This window comes from Hyperolius riggenbachi, chromosome 1 (genome assembly GCF_040937935.1).
Source record: "Hyperolius riggenbachi isolate aHypRig1 chromosome 1, aHypRig1.pri, whole genome shotgun sequence".
NCBI classification, from domain to species: domain Eukaryota; kingdom Metazoa; phylum Chordata; class Amphibia; order Anura; family Hyperoliidae; genus Hyperolius; species Hyperolius riggenbachi.
The window spans coordinates 621819431-621836836 of NC_090646.1; the positions used below are offsets into that span (position 1 = coordinate 621819431).

Genomic DNA, 17406 nt, shown 5'->3' on the forward strand with positions numbered 1-17406 from the left:
GAAGTACTGGTGTTGATAGGCCCAGGAGATGCTGCGCTGCTGGTGCATGCCTCACCAAGAAAAATCAGATCAGCGCCACTCTGCTGCCCTTGAGACTGATCTTCCGCCACCTGCAGTCCAGTGACATGGGGTGTGGTACGCCTGGCTCTAGCCGGGACCTCAACCTCGTCATCGGAACTATCGGTCTGAGAGCCACTGCTGTCTACAGGATTGTACTCTGAACCCGAAGATTCGTCGAATAAGTCGACCCAATCATCCTCATCCGACTGGTCCATGTACCTGTAGATGTCTTCATTGGAAAACCTCTTTTTTGCCATGGTGGCCTGCTAAATTTAGGAGGTATTCCTCTGAGACTACCCAGGAAAAGAGCACCTACCTAGCGAAAGGGAGTACTTGAGAGGTAGAAAGCTGTGATCACTGAGTTTAGATAAAAAAAATCAAAACTGATGTTTACAGTGCCACAGCTTGTGTACAGTGTTTTTTGCAGTGATCAGAAAAAAGAAATTTCTGTCACTGCGGTGGGGCGGGCTGAACGCAGTGCAGGCGAACGATCAGGTCTGATCGGGCAAACACTGCATTTTTTTGTGGATCCTAGAGACCCTAATATAGATCTGACTGTGATCACTAATAATCACTTACAGATACTATATAGTACCAATGCTGATTAGCGACAGTGATGACGCTAATTAGTGACTGTGGTGCAGTGGGCTGAGCACTAACTGACACTAACAACCCTTTTGCTTAGATAACTGGCCTAACTGTTTGTTACCACTAGTGATACTAAAAAAGTTTTTAGATCACTAGGATAGTGATAGTGATAGTGATGGTGATGGTGAGGGGGGGGGGGGGGGGGGGGGGGGGGTTGGGGATCAGAGAGCAATCACAAATAATCAAAAACAATCACGAGACAATTACAACACAATTACAGCAATCGGCGCAATCAAAGCCAATCACGGACCAATTGAATCCAATAACGTGACAATCAAAAACCAATTACGTGACAATTGAAGCCAATCACACGACAATCGATGCTAATCACAGGGCAAAACAGCCAATCAGTGGGCAATTGGCACAATCAAAACCAATTACGGGCAATTGAAGCCAATCACGCGACAATCGAAGCCCAATTACGTGACAATCGAAGCCAATCACACGACAATCGATGCCAATCACAGTGCAATTGAGACAATTGTAGCCAAACAAAGCACAATCAAGCCTTACAGACAGGAGATAAGATACACAATGGCAGGGGGGAGAATATACACAATCAATGAACTAGGACGGTGTGGGGAGGATCGGAAGGGGTGGGGGGTGATCAGATACCCCTAAGGGGTAGTTGGGGGTCTAATCTGATGGATAGGAGTGACAGGTGGTGATAGATGGGTTATTGACGGGTGATAAGTGGGTGTTTACAGGGAAAAACAGATGTAAACAATGGACTGCTGATGTGATCAGGGGGGGGTGTCTCGGAGGGATCTGAAAGGGTGGGTGGGTGATCAGAAGCCCCTAATGGGCAGTTGGGGGTCTGATCTGATGGGGGGCAGTGGCAGGTGGTGACAAGGGATGATTGACAGGTGACGGATAGGTGATTGACAGCTGATCAGCGGGCAATTACAGGGAAGATAGATGCAGTATACGGGGGGGGGGGGGGGAGATCTGAAGGGGTGGGGGGTGATCAGATACCCCTAAGGGGCAGTTGGGGGTCTGATCTAATGGGGGGCAGTGACAGGTGGTGACAAGGGATGATTGACAGGTGACTGATAGGTGATTGGCAGCTGATCACTGGGGAGATAGACAGATGCAGGGGAGATAGATAGGTTCAGTATACAGGGGGGGGGGGGGTCGGGGGGAGATCTGGAGGTGTGGGGGTGATCAGATACCCCTAAGGGGTAGTTGGGGGTCTGCTCTGATGGATAGAAGTGACAGGTGGTGACAGGGATTTATTGATGGGTGATATGGGGGGTGGTTAGGTCTGATCTGCGGGCTGCAGGGGGGTACAGGGGGGTGTCTGATGGGTGCTGCGGGTGATCGGGGGGTCTGTGGGGCTCCTAAAGTGTCTGTGTGTGCACTCTTACTGTGCCTGCTCTCCTCGCTGGTGGTCGATCGCTAAGTGTGACCACCAGCGGGAGGCAGGCAGTATAATACAGTTTGTTACGTAAACAAACTGTATTATACTCATTCTATAGGCCAATTTGAATTTTTACAGCCCGCCGGCGCTGCTGATTGGCCGGCGGGCTGAAGTCACATGGGGGCCGAAGAGTGTGACGTAGCGATCGCGCGGCTGTAGCCGCCCGATCGCTCGTTAATCAGGCTGCAGCCGGCGACGCAGTACTGCGTCGCTGGTCCTGCAGCTGCCACTTTGCCGACGCACGGTATAAGCGTGCGGTCGGCAAGTGGTTAAAGTGAAACTGAAGCAAAAAAAACCTTATGATATAATGAAGTGTTTGTGTAGTATGGATAATTGATAGAAAATTAGGAGCAAAGAATAGAGACTCATATATTTAATTTTCAGTTATATGACATTGCATCATTCTGTCATATTTGCCGTTTACAAACTACACTCTGCATTTTAAAGGGCTAATATTGCGAAATCTATAAAAAATAAAACTAAAAAAGGATTTATACCGAAGAGAGAGCTAGTAAATAATAAATCACACTGCTGTTTACACATTCATGACAGTCTGCATGTGAGGGGGTCTTACCGACTGGTGATGGGAGGCTGTACTGCAGGCTGTTAACTGCCTAAAAGCATTTCAGCTAGTAGTACAACTGTCTACTGATTTCAGCCACTGCGCTAAACAAAGAGAGAGGCATCAGCTCTTCTGCTACGCGCAGAGGCTGTCTTGTGCTTTGCCTGTGTAAACGGGGAGGGGTCCTTGATCTACAAAGTATCTGCCTGACTAAAATTATTTTTTAACTACTTCTTCACCCTTAACTATCCCTTCTACTAGCTTTCTCTTCAGTATACATCATTTTATTTTTATTTGGTATACATTTTGTGGTACTGGTCCTTTAAACTATGAAACAAAGCAGAGCTAATTCCCGTTTGAACTTCTTCTTTGATGTATAAGAAATTCAGAAAATAGCATTGGTCTGTGACTAAATTAGTCGGGGAGCTCAGATAAGCTCTTTTGCATTGATAACAAGTGAAGTTTCTTAAAGCGGAATATAACCCTGCATTTCAACTTTGCTCTAAAACATTATTTACAGTATATTATATGCAACCAGCATTTTTTTTTTTACTAGACCAGCATTGGAAGGGTTACACAGGGCTTTAAAGTCCCTAGAGATTTCTGCAACCGAATCCGAACTTGAGTTAGATACTTTTTGTTTACAAATATGTGTTTATTATGACTCATCTCTCTCACTGAGAAGGAGCTTGGAGGACAGCCAAAGAGATGTATCTATTGATAAACAGTTACACACTAACTAAATAGAATGTAACCATCTGAATGTCTGCACGGAACTTAAAACCTCTGTGTTTAACCCTTCCAATGCTGGTCTAGTAAAAAAAAAATGCTTTTTGCATATAATATGCTGTAAATAATGTTTTAGAGCAAAGTTGAAATGCAGGGTTATATTCCGCTTTAACTCTTCCTGTACTGGAAATAATATGAGACTCATATCTGTGCTACTAATGTTCTATGTCTTAGCTGTACTACACATACAAATCATTATCTCACAAGTTTATTTTCACTTCAGATTCCTTTTAATGGGAAGTTGGGAACCTTAAAGGGAATCAGAGACGAACGATCTCTAATAAATGAAAAAAGATGTTATACATACCTGGGGCTTCCTCCAGCCCCATAAGCCTGGATCGCTCCTACGCCGCCGTCCTCCGCTGCCTCGATCGCCGGTACCGGGCCCGTCACTTCCGGCGGACGCGGCCATTCTTCCGCATCGACAGGGGCTCCCTCCGGCTCTGTACTCATGCACCTGCACAGTACGGAAGGAGCGCACTGCGCTTGCATCGACTGGCCGAAATGACGGGACCCGGTACCGGCGGACAGAGGCAGCGGAGAAAGGCAGCGTGGGAGTGATCCAGGCTGATAGGGCTGGAGGAAGCCCCAGGTATCTTTTTCTCGTGGTCTCTGGTTCTCTTTAAGGAATATGGAGGCTGTATTTTAAACAATACATTTAAAAGCAAACCTGAAGCGACAGTAAACGTATGAGATAATGAATTGTATGTGTAGTACATCTAATAAATAGACCATTAGTAGCAAAGAAAAGACTCTCATATTGTTTTCCAATACAGGGAGAGTTAACAAACTTCAGTTGTTATCAATGCAAAAGAGCTTCTCTGAGCCCTTCAAACCAACTTGGGCCAAATACAGTCCTGTTTTCTGGAGCACTTATCTCAATCTGTCTCTCACTGTTTAAGGTTTTACTGCAGGAAAGTTCAGAGAGTCATTAGCACTGCTCTGTTTCATCGTCTGAAATACAGAGCGTGGTTTGTAAACAGCAAATATCACAGAATGATGCATTGTTATAAAAAAAAAATGCTATGTAACTGAAAATAAAAATATGAGAGTATTTTTTTTTGCTACTACTGTTCTATCAATTATCCACACTACAAATACAATTCATTATATCATAAGTTGTTTTTTTTCTTTACAGTGCCACTTTAAAACAATAGAAATTGCCTGGCTGTCCAGCTGATTCTGTGTCTCAAAGACTTGTAGCCATAGACCCTAAACAAGCCTGCAGATCAGACGTTTCTGACAAAATTAGCTGCATGCTTGTTCCAGGCAGGGCCGAGGCAGAGGCGAGAGAGGCTCCAGCCTCAGGGCGCAGTGTAGGAGGGGGTGCACAGCTCACTCAGCTTGTTTATTGTGCTTGAATAAGAGAGACATAAGAAAAGGGGATGCATGGCAGTGACTGCAAGCCGGATAACTAGAGATTAAGGTGCTGGGGCCCTGGTACACCTCGCAGTCTAATCAGTGTGTGACGGCTGGGGTGGGAGGAATGGAGGGGCGCACTTTGGTGTCTCAGCCTTGGATGCCAGAGGACCTCGTCCCGGCTCTGGTCACTTGTCTGATTCAGACACTACTGAGGACCAGGCAACTAGAAATGAAAATCTATTTTGTACTCACCTGGGGCTTCTTCCAGCCCCGAGCAGCAGTCTCAGTCCCTCGCCGCAGCCCCGGTCCTCTTCGGTGTCCCAGCTGGCCACCCGCAATGATGGCGACCCGCCTGCCTCTACATCACCTGGCGCGTAATGCTGATGGTTGATTGGGCGGTAACACTGCTAGTTGTATAGCCAGCATAAGGGTTGCTTGAAAATCTTTAAGATGCTTGATTTTATCACTAAAGGAACCCTACAGTGATACAATGTTCCATCATTAATGAAGCCGGTGTAATCAGAAAATATTTACTGGAGTTCCCACCCCCAACCTTGGGGACCATCATTGATCATTGCCTATTTATAACGCAGAGTAAGGCTAGGTTCACAGTGCGCATTGCAGAATAATCAGCTCACTACCCATACAATTCTATGGGCCTGTTCACAGTAACGCATTATTCTAACTCGCTGCATGCAGGCTTTGCATTAATTTCTATGTCTAGTCTCCACTGCAGTTCACACTCATTATAACCCATGCGTTATGCAAGTACGAAGCAGGCAATTTGGGCACCCGCTAGGGCCAGACGTTTGGACGCCAACATAGGCGCAGGGGTGAGCCTGGGGTGCCTGGCACCTGGGTGCAAGATTTCCTCTGGCGCCTATGGGAGTGGTTAAATTAACCGCGCCCAACCACATAACCACACCCATGTCCTGCCTAATCACACCCACACCTTCCACCTCTTTACGCATGCATGTGATACCCCATTCCTACCCCTCTTCCATGGGCTTGCTCCTGGCTGGCTTTGGCTTCCTGCGAGTCTGCTAGTCTCTGGACTGACTCAGGCTGAGAGGCTCTGCGAGTGCGACGCAGTCACACACTGCGTATTTATGGCTGCCTGCGGCCACCCTACTCTTGCTCGCTGACGTCGGCTCCTCCCCCCTGCCAAGCCCAAGGTGGGCTGCCTGTATCTTTCCCATTGTGCCACGCAGCCTGCCAGTGTTGCCACCCTGTCACGTTATTTTTACTGACAAAATTTCCCCACTAAATGCACATAAGAGACAGCTTTTCCCCATGTAAATGCACATAACAAGAGACCGCTTTTCCCCATGTAAATGCACATAACAAGAGACCGCTTTTCCCCATGTAAATGCACATAACAAGAGACCGCTTTTCCCCATGTAAATGCACATAACAAGAGACCGCTTTTCACCAGTAAATGCACATAACAAGAGACCGCTTTTCACCAGCAAATGCACAGAAGAGACAGCTTTTCACCAGCAAATGCACAGAAGAGACAGCTTTTCACCAGCAAATGCACAGAAGAGACAGCTTTTCACCAGCAAATGCACAGAAGACACAGCTTTTCACCAGCAAATGCACAGAAGAGACAGCTTTTCACCAGCAAATGCACATAATAAGAGACAGATTTTCACCAGTAAATGCACATAATGACAAACAGCCAGTGTCCCCAGAATATATAGCCAGGGATATATGTCCCCAGTATATGTAGGCAGGGGTATATGTCCCCAGTATATGTAGGCAGGGGTATATGTCCCCAGTATATGTAGGCAGGGGTATATGTCCCCAGTATATGTAGGCAGGGGTATATGTCCCCAGTATATGTAGGCAGGGGTATATGTCCCCAGTATATGTAGGCAGGGGTATATGTCCCCAGTATATGTAGGCAGGGGTATATGTCCCCAGTATATGTAGGCAGGGGTATATGTCCCCAGTATATGTAGGCAGCGGTATATGTCCCCAGTATATGTAGGCAGGGGTATATGTCCCCAGTATATGTAGGCAGGGGTATATGTCCCAGCATATGTAGCCAGGGGGTATATGTGCCCAGCATATGTAGCCAGGAGGTATATGTGCCCAGCATATGTAACCAGGGGGTATATGTGCCCAGCATATGTAGCCAGGGGGTATATGTGCCCAGCATATGTAGCCAGGGGGTATATGTGCCCAGCATATGTAGCCAGGGGGTATATGTGCCCAGCATATGTAGCCAGGGGGTATATGTGCCCAGCATATGTAGCCAGGGGGTATATGTGCCCAGTCTAGGTAGCCAGGGGGTATATGTGCCCAGTCTAGGTAGCCAGGGGGTATATGTGCCCAGTCTAGGTAGCCAGGGGGTATATGTGCCCAGTCTAGGTAGCCAGGGGGTATATGTGCCCAGTCTAGGTAGCCAGGGGGGTATATGTGCCCAGTCTAGGTAGCCAGGGGGGTATATGTGCCCAGTCTAGGTAGCCAGGGGGGTATATGTGCCCAGTCTAGGTAGCCATGTGCCCAGTCTAGGTAGCCAGGGGGGTATATGTGCCCAGTCTAGGTAGCCAGGGGGGTATATGTGCCCAGTCTAGGTAGCCATGTGCCCAGTCTAGGTAGCCAGGGGGGTATATGTGCCCAGTCTAGGTAGCCATGTGCCCAGTCTAGGTAGCCAGGGGGGTATATGTGCCCAGTCTAGGTAGCCAGGGGGGTATATGTGCCCAGTCTAGGTAGCCAGGGGGGTATATGTGCCCAGTCTAGGTAGCCATGTGCCCAGTCTAGGTAGCCAGGGGGGTATATGTGCCCAGTCTAGGTAGCCATGTGCCCAGTCTAGGTAGCCAGGGGGGTATATGTGCCCAGTCTAGGTAGCCAGGGGGGTATATGTGCCCAGTCTAGGTAGCCAGGGGGTATAGGGTCCCCGTTTAGGTAGTTAGTGACAGGAGCGCTGCGCTCCGCTCCCTCTAGCCGCCGCCGCCGCTCCCCCCTCACCTTTCCGCAGCTTCAGACCTCAATCAGCGGGCGACCCGACCAGTGAGAGGGCGCTGGACGCACCCGCTCTATATGCGGAAGTGATGTCACTTCCGCATATCAGTGCGGCGTGCTAGGTCCTAGCGCCCGCCCGCCTGATCGAGGTCTGACGCGGCGGCGCCGGCGGCTAGAGGGAGCGAGCAAGCTTCGGCCACAGGGGGAGAGCGGCGGCCGGGCGGCGCCTCTCAGAGGCAGGCGCCTGGGTGCCTTGCACCCGCCCAGGCTCGGCCCTGCATAGGTGCCTATAGAAATATCGGCATTGAGCTGTAATTTGGGTACTCGATAAATAGGCACTGGTACAGTGCCCACTATTTATCGGGCACAACGGGCACCCAAATTACAGCTCAATGCCGATATTTCTATAGACGCCCAAGATCTTATGTTACACAGGGTTGGCGGCAGCGGGAGGGAGGTGGGCAGTTAGGGTTAAGCCTCAGGTAGGTAGTTTGTGCGAGGAAGGGGGTTAAGGTTAGGTGTCAGGTAGGTAGTTTGTGCAGGGGAGGGCGATTAGGCGTCAGGTAGGTTGCTGGTGTGTGTGTGTGTGCGTGGGGGGTGTTAGGTGGCAGGTAGGTATTTTGTGTGGGAGGTAGTTAGGGCTAGGCATCAGGTGAGTTGTGCGTGTGTGTGTGTGTGTGTGTGTGTGTGTAGTGTGTGTGTGTGTGTGTGTGTGTGTGTGTAGTGTGTGTGTGTGTGTGTGTGTGTGTGTGTGTGTGTGTGTGTGTGTGTGTGTGTGTGTGTGTGTGTGTGTGTGTGTGTGTGTGTGTGTGTGTGTGTGTGTGTGTGTGTGTGTGTGTGTGTGGTTAGGGTTAGGCATCAGGTAGGTAGTTTGTTTGGGAGGAGAGGTTTAGGTTTAGGTGTTGGGGGAGGAGATTCTGTGTGAAAGTAGGCTTAAGTTTATCCATTGTAAAATATTGGTATCAATATTTAATACCAATATTTTACACTTTAAAGGATAAGTGACACCCATGCTAACCTAGAAATAAAAAACACATATATAAGTAGATAAATACTAGTTCTACTTACATAACAGATGTATTGCACTGTCCACATTATGATCCCTGTGAATCTTATAAAGGAAAAACAGAGAATCCTTTTCTAGACAGTTTCCATCTTGGTTACCTTTGAATGAAGCTAATCCTGACATAATTTCCTCCCTCACACTTTTTTTTTTTTGCTAATTGTGTATTCATTACCTGCCCTCCTTCAGACACTCCCACTGTGGTTTATACTAGGAAGTACAATGTCTTATGTCATTAGAAGGAGGGGGAAATAAAGCGAAGAGGAGGAATATATTATAGATAAAAAGTCCCCCCAGCATGCAACTGTTTGTCAATGGCACTTAAAGGGCCAGTGCTCCTAATGTATGTGATAACCCCAAACCATAACAGTAGAAAAAATTTTGAATGCAGGATTTACATTTTTATCACTTAATATACTCAGACCAGTTGCTGTTGAAATTTGATTTTTATGGTAACAATCCCACTTTAATAGTAATACTGGTATTAAATGCCGATATTTTACTATCAGCATTACCGGGCGCCTAAAATCCGACACATGCAGGTAAGTGACCACTGTGAATCCAACCTTTCAGAGATAAGCAATGGCAGTAAAGGAGTGTACACACAACTATAAATGTTTCTGGCAAGTGATGATAAAGTTTCCTTTCTAAATACCTGCCGATAATCCATGCCAAACCTAGGGTCTGATTAACATAACGTCCAAAAAATTACAGTGCTGAAATGTCAACACTCACCTGAGTCACACTGAAACTTCTTGGTGCAGTCTGCCTCTTCTATTTTGCAGATTTGCGTTGGAACACATGGACGATTTTCTGACATGGGCTTATGGCAGCCCTCTCCTCCGAACTGAGATGGTCTTTCCAGCCTGCGGACACGATACTGAAAACATACACAGCTGGTATTTCAATATGGGCTTTCCAAAATACACTCAAAGGTGAACTAGCACTGATAATAGGGCCTAGGCCTGATAAATATATTGCCCTACCTCCCTTATATACAATATTATACTGCAATGGAGAGTCTATGGGAGTTCAATGGGAACGACAAGTGTATCAAGTATAGAGGAAGTCATATATCATTGCTCAGTGTATAAAAAAACATTCTTTATTTAAACATCACTAAAATCACATACCGTACACTGCGTTCCAAATTATTATGCATATTGTATTTAAAAGTGAAAACTGATGAGATAAACAGTATTTATCCTCCTACTCCTAAAAACGACTTTTTTAGATATCCCATGGTTTTATTTTATATTTAAGCATCTACAAAGTAGATTGCATGTTTTATTGTCTCTCCTCAATGGCAGTATATTGAGAATCCCAGAGTTAAAATACATGAACTATTGACCTTTTTCTATCCCTCCCATGCCTTCACAAGTTGTATTTTGCCAAGAAAACTTGTATGTCTTTAATTTGCTTATCAGTGATGTTTACTATAGACAAGACAAGACAAGAGAGACAAGACAAGACAAGACAAGACAAATAACATTTATATTGCGCTTTTCTCCTTGCGGACTCAAAGCGCCAGAGCTGCAGCCACTAGGGCGCGCTCTATTGGCAGTAGCAGTGTAAGGGAGACTTGCCAAAGGTCTCCTACTGAATTAGTGCTGGCTTACTGAACAGGCAGAGCCGAGATTCGAACCCAGGTCTCCTGTGTCAGAGGCAGAACCCTTAACCATTACACTATCAGCCAACTGCCAACTGTACTATATACCTGACAAGCTACTGACAAGACAGAAGCTTTCACTTTCAAGCCCAAAAATTAACTCTTTCAAGCAGCAAAATAAAACAAGAAAAACAGCCTGGTTATTAATATGTTTTGCACTGTACATACATATGTTGATCTCATCATGTCACATGTCACCTCGGGTACACTTTAAGTGTCATAAAGATTAAATATTTTGTTTTTCAATTAACCATATACCGGCAAACTAACATATTAAAATGGCATGCTTTTGCCTGTTAATGGCAACATGACGTTTTAATACGTCGCGCATTCCCGCCGCCGCTATATATTTATATAGGGGCTTGTAATTATGGCCAGAAGAAAAAAAAAACAGAACAGAAAAATAACACCTATATTTCAAAATAATATATTGTCGCCATACATTGTGATAGGGACATAATTTAAACGGTTTAATAATCGGGACAACTGGGCAAATAAAATATATTTGTTTTATCCACAGGAGAATGTTTAATTTTAAAAGTATAATGGCTGAAAACTGAGAAATAATGATTTTTTTCAAATTGTTTTTGTTTTTTTCCCATTAAACGCATTTATAATAAAAAAATTCTCTGCAAAATGTACTACCCACAGAAAGCCTAATTGGTGGTGAAAAAAACGAGGTATAAATCATTTTCTTGTGATAAGTAGTAATAAAGTTATTAGGGAATAAAAGGGAGGAGCACTGACAAGTGAAAATTGCTCTGGTCCGTTAGAGTAAAAACTCTTGGGGGTGAACTGGTTAAACTCATGGATGGTATTGTGTCTCAGGGCTCTTTTGATCACTGAAATCAATCTCAGACACCTTTGAAAACTAGTTTGCCAGGTGAGCCCGATTAAAGGAAAAACTACTAAAAGAGTGCTTCACATTATTAAGCAGACCACCATTTTCAAGCAATATGAGAAAGAAAAATGATCTCTGCTGCTGCTTGGACAAGGTAAGAAAACCTTTATATTTCATGAAAATGTAAGCATGATCATCATACTGTTAAAAGATTTGAGGTCAGAACACAAATGGGTTTGTGCTGATAAAAGCACAGCTTTTATGTAATGAATGGCGGAGATGCCACCGCACGGTCTGGCGGCGGGGCGGATGTCTCCGCGTTCAGACCGGCGGTTTCCGCACAGCGACATGTGTCTGGTTTGTCTGGGCCTTCTAGTGCACACGGAGGGAGAGTTACACGAGTGCGCGCACTAGAGGACAGGACCTTTATGCCAACAGGAGAGGGATCAGCTGATCCGGACGATCAGCTGATCCCAGCGGAATTCCTGATTGGCTGACCGGCTGGGGGCGGCGCTGAGCAGCGCTGGAGTATATATAGATCTTGCCTTTCAGTTGCTGGTTGTCTGCCGTTGCGAATACTTACGTGGAAGCACTCAGACCTCAGTCAGATCTTACAGTGTGTTAGAACCAGCAGGAGCTGGGAATTCACACTAAAGCTCAACACACACCATACAATCTTGGTTGTACAGATTTACCAAATCTATGTAGTATAAGGGCCAACAGATTGAAAATACCTTGAATGATTGATTGGATAAGCTCTTATACTACATGAAAGTGGTAAGATTGAACAACCTAGATTGTATAGTGTGTTGAGCCTTAGCCAGATTACCTTTGTTTATGCTCTGTTGTACTCTAGACCGGTTCCAGGGTGTTGAGACCAAGGACCTCACACCCAAGCTTAGGATTGCTGTGTCATTACTCTGTTATACTCTAGACCAGATTCTCTCTGTGTCATTACTCTGTTATACTCTAGACCAGTTCCAGGGTGTTGAGACCAAGGACCTCACACCCAAGCTTAGGATTGCTGTGTCATTACTCTGTTATACTCTAGACCAGATTCTCTCTGTGTCATTACTCTGTTATACTCTAGACCAGTTCCCGGGTGTCGAGACCAAGGACCTCACACCTCAGATTAGAATTGTGCTTGTGTATATCTGTTATGACCTTCTGCTTTGCTGACCTCTCTCTTGCCTTCTGATTCGGTACCTCTGGCCATCTGTCTACCAGTTGCTGACCCTGCTTGTATCCGGTTACCGAATCAGTCTTCTGTCTTTGTACTTTATATGCTCATGTGTTGCCGACCTGGTCTGTCTGACCTTCCTGGCTGTCACTTGTTCCCTGAGTGATTAGTCTGTCTGTACTTCCTTGGCACTAATCCACCAGGTGTCAGTTAGCTGCAAGGACCTCCTGTTCCTCAGAGAAGCCTTCCTGCAGTACAGTCAGTGGTCTCTTCCCATTAGGAGTCCATTGGCTGCAGTACAGTCTGATTCCATTCCATCAGGGAATCACTGGCTGCTGCTCTATCTCATCTCTAGAGATAGCTCCTGCTCCGCCATAGGTCACCTGCTCCTCAGGTTTCCATTGGCTGCAGTGGTGTCTGTATCTCCCGCTCCACGGGAGATAGCCTTCTACTGTTGCACCCAAACACTTACACATTATTAGGTGTCCAGAGGTTAGTCATACTTGTATTATTGGTGATTCTGCAGATCATCAATAATCAGGTATACATCTGTATTCATGGTGATACTGCAGATCACCAATAATCAGATTCTCTCTGTGTGCTGACACCAATCGTTACATTTTAATTATTAGATTTAAAATCAAAATCAAAAATACATCAAGAGAACAGCTACTAAAATGCCATTACCAAGTAGCAAACATATACTGTATTTGAAGCTGCTGGTGCCTCCAGAGTCATGTGAACATCCAAGTTCAGGTTTCTCCAGAGGATGTCAGTGCATAAACCTTCTATTCAACCACCACTAACTTAAGCTCACAAGCAGAAACAGCTGCAGTGGGCCCAGAACTACAAGAAGACTCATTTTCAAACAGTCTTGTTTACTGATAAGTGACGTGCAGCTCTTCATGGTCCAGGTTGATGGAGTGGTGTTTGGTTGGTTAACAGCCACCAACATCCCAACAAGGCTGCAATGTCAGCAAGGAGGTGGCAGAGTAATGTTTTGGGCTGGAATCATGGGAAGAGCAGCCCCTTAAAGGGAACCAGAGACAAAGCACCCGCATGTATTTTACCATATATATCAGTGGGAACATTAGAGAAAACACCTACCCTGCTCTCTGTTTCATTCCTCACTGCTAATTTGGAACGTGGTCTAAAGACAAACATAGATAAAAAAGAAACAAACATCTAGACCATTGAGATCCACAGAGTTCAGGACAATTTAAATCTGCACCATATTAATTAAATAGGAAAAAACTGCCAACGGGTCTAGTTGGACATATCTTTCTATCTGAATGACTAAGGTCTTAATCATTCAGATAGAAAGAATGGTTTTGATACGCTGAGCAATGACCTCTGTACACCTCTATACTTGATACACTTGTCCCCATTAAACTCCCATAGACTCTCCATTGCAATTTCAGTATGGGCTGCAGTTTAATATCTCCTTTTGACGTTATTACTACAATATTTTGACGTTATTACTACAATCAAGGGCTAAGGGCCCTTTTCCATTGGGGCTGTTTGTGCCCGATTTCACGGACACAAATGCGGATCCGGAATCTCAGCCTATTGAAATCAATAGGCTGCTTCCGTATTTGTGCAGAATAAGAATTCTGGGCAACACCTCCGAATCCCCATAGCCCTGCATGGAACAGCTACAGGGATTCTGATGCATAATCTGCGTGCAAAAGTGCTGGTGTCCATTTCTGAGACGGTTGGCCGGTGCTAAAATAAACATGCCCTTACAGTACAACTGAAGTGAAAGGCATGTGGAGACTACCATATACAGTGGGTTGCAAAAGTATTCGCCCCCCTTGAAGTTTTCCACATTTTGTCACATTACTGCCACAAACATGCATCAATTTTATTGGAATTCCACGTGAAAGACCAATACAAAGTGGTGTACATGTGAGAAGTGGATCGAAAATCATACATCATTCCAAACATTTTTTACAAATAAATAACTGCAAAGTGGGGGTGTGCGTAATTATTCGGCCCCCTGAGTCAATACTTTATAGAACCAACCTGAGTCAATACTTTATAGTACCAGCTTTGCACATCTAGAGACCGAAATCCTTGCCCATTCTGCTTTGCAAAACAGCTCCAGCTCAGTCAGATTAGATGGACAGCGTTTTGTGAACAGCAGTTTTCAGATCTTGCCACAGATTCTCGATTGGATTTAGATCTGGACTTTGACTGGGCCATTCTAACACATAGATATGTTTTGTTTTAAACCATTCCATTGTTGCCCTGGCTTTATGTTTAGGGTCATTGTCCTGCTGGAAGGTGAACATCTGCACCAAGTCTCAAGTCTTTTGCAGTATCCAAGAGGTTTTCTTCCAAGTTTGCCCTGTATTTGGCTGCATCCATCTTCCCATTAACTCTGACCAGCTTTCCTGTCCCTGCTGAAGAGATGCACCCCCCGAGCATGATGCTGCCACCACCATATTTGGCAGTGGAGATGGTGTATTCAGAGTGATGCGCAGTGTTAGTTTTCCGCCACACATAGCGTTTTGCATTTTGGCCAAAAAGTTCCATTTTGGTCTCTTCTGACCAGAGCACCTTCCTCCACATGGTTGCTGTGTCCCCCACATGGCTTGTGGCAAACTGCAAACGGGACTTCTTATGCTTTCTGTTAACAATGCCTTCCTTCTTGCCACTCTTCCATAAAGGCCAACTTTGTACAGTGCATGACTAATAGTTGTCCTATGGACAGAGTCTCCCACCTGAGCTGTAGATCTCTGCAGCTCGTCCAGAGTCACCGTGGGCCTCTTGACTGCATTTTTGATCAGCGCTCTCCTTGTTTGGCCTGTGAGTTTAGGTGGATGACCTTGTCTTGGTAGGCTTACAGTTGTGCCATACTCCTTCCATTTCTGAATGATCGCTTGAACAGTGCTCCGTGGGATATTCAAGGCTTTGGAAATCTTTTTGTAGCCTAAGCCTGCTTTAAATTTCTCAATAACTTTATCCCTGACCTGTCTTGTGTGTTCTTTGGACTTCACGGTGTTGTTGCTCCCAATATTCTCTTAGACAACCTCTGAGGCCCTCACAGAGCAGCTGTATTTGTACTGACATTAGATTACACACAGGTGCACTCTATTTAGTCATTAGCACTCATCAGGCAATGTCTATAGGCAACTGACTGCACTCAGACCAAAGGGGGCCGAATAATTATGCACACACCACTTTGCAGTTATTGATTTGTAATAAATGTTTGGAATCATGTATGATTTTCGTTCCACTTCTCACATGTACACCACTTTGTGTTGGTCTTTCATGTGGAATTCCAATAAAATTGATTCCTGTTTGTGATTTCCTTGAAGTTTTCCACATTTTGCCATATTACTATATGGCAAAATGTGGAAAACTTCAAGGGGGCCGAATACTTTTGCAACCCACTGTATACAGGTGAAACTCAAAAAATTAGAATATTGTGCAAACGTACATTTAAATCAGTAATTCAACATAAAAGGTGAAACTAATATATGAAGTAGACTCATTACATGCTAAGTGAGATATTTCAAGCTTTCATTTGTTATCATTTTGATGGTTATGGCTTACAGCTTATGAAAACCCCCAAATCAAAATTTCAGACCATTAGAATATTGTGAAAATGTTCAATATTCTCGGGTCAAAGTGTCAGACTGTAATCAGCTAATTCACCCAAAATACCTTGGAAGAATAATCATCTATCCTTGGGTTCTTTTCGAGACTCCAATCATACAATACACACATACACCACAGTCGGCCTCGGTTGTCAGTCGGTTGGAGGCACCGGGAGTAAGTTTCGGACATACATACTTTTGTGTGTTTTTTCCTTATTCCTGGTGCCACTGATTGACTGTCTGATGACCGAGGCCAACTGTGGTGTATGCATGTATTGATATGAGTTATGCTCGGTTCATAGCCTGAGGAAGTGGGATATGCCTGTGAAACGCATTGCACTTACTGGAGTATGTAAATACATATTTTTGTTGAATAATATCAACAGTATCTTGTGTCTGCTTGGACGAGGTAAGTCCACCTTGGCCTCCTCTTACTGTATTTTACACTTTTTAACAATTTTTATCCTTTTGGCGCCTCTGTTTTGCCTGTACTAAAAAATCAATAGTTCATGTACTGTATTTTCGCTCATGAACTCTTGAGACACTGCAAATGAGCAGAGACAATACAAAATTAAATCTACTTTGTAAATGCTTATACAGAAAATAAAACTGCAGGATTGTTACAATCATTTTAAGAGTAGGAGGACAGATCCAATTGCTTATCTCATCAGGTTATTTTCATCTTGGATTTACTTTAAAGGAATACTTAAGCCCCCCCAAAAAATGATATTTACTCACCCGGGGCATCCCTCAGCCCCCTGAAGCTGGATAGTGCCCTCGCAGCCCCGCTCCGATCGTCCTGTCCCCGCCGGCGGCTACTTCCGGGTTCGGCGACAGCCACCGACAGGCTGGGAACGCGGCTGATTCTCCACGTTCACAGCCGCTATATCACCCTCTATGCTGCTATAGCGTATATGTTACATGTAACCCGGAAGTAGCTGCCGGCGGGGACAGGAGGATCGGAGCTAGGCTGGGAGGGCACCATACTGCTTCAGGGGGCTGAGGGATGCCCCAGGTGAGTAAATATCATTTTTTTGGGGGGCTTAAGTATTCCTTTAACTCATGAATTATCTCTTCTTATATTTAAGATAAAAACTAATTAAAGTGAGATAATCCATGATATAAGCTTTGCAAATCAAATCCATAGTAAGTAGCAAAGCTGGTTGGAAATGCGGATTTCCACTTTCCAAGAAGTGTGTTTCCGCTAAAATCAGGATTTCCGATTACCTATTTCCCC

At 45.0% G+C, this 17406-nt stretch overlaps 1 protein-coding gene across 2 annotated transcripts in view; it reads right to left on the reverse strand.

The window, feature by feature from the left end:
• Window positions 1–17406, reverse strand: part of LOC137529039 (complement component C6-like) — a 183304-nt gene that overhangs the window by 119655 nt on the left and 46243 nt on the right. For both annotated transcript variants that reach the window (XM_068250936.1, XM_068250929.1), the window contains exon 4: window positions 9610–9754. In XM_068250936.1, the coding sequence (XP_068107037.1) occupies window positions 9610–9754 (145 nt within the window). The remainder of the gene's footprint in view (window positions 1–9609; window positions 9755–17406) is intronic.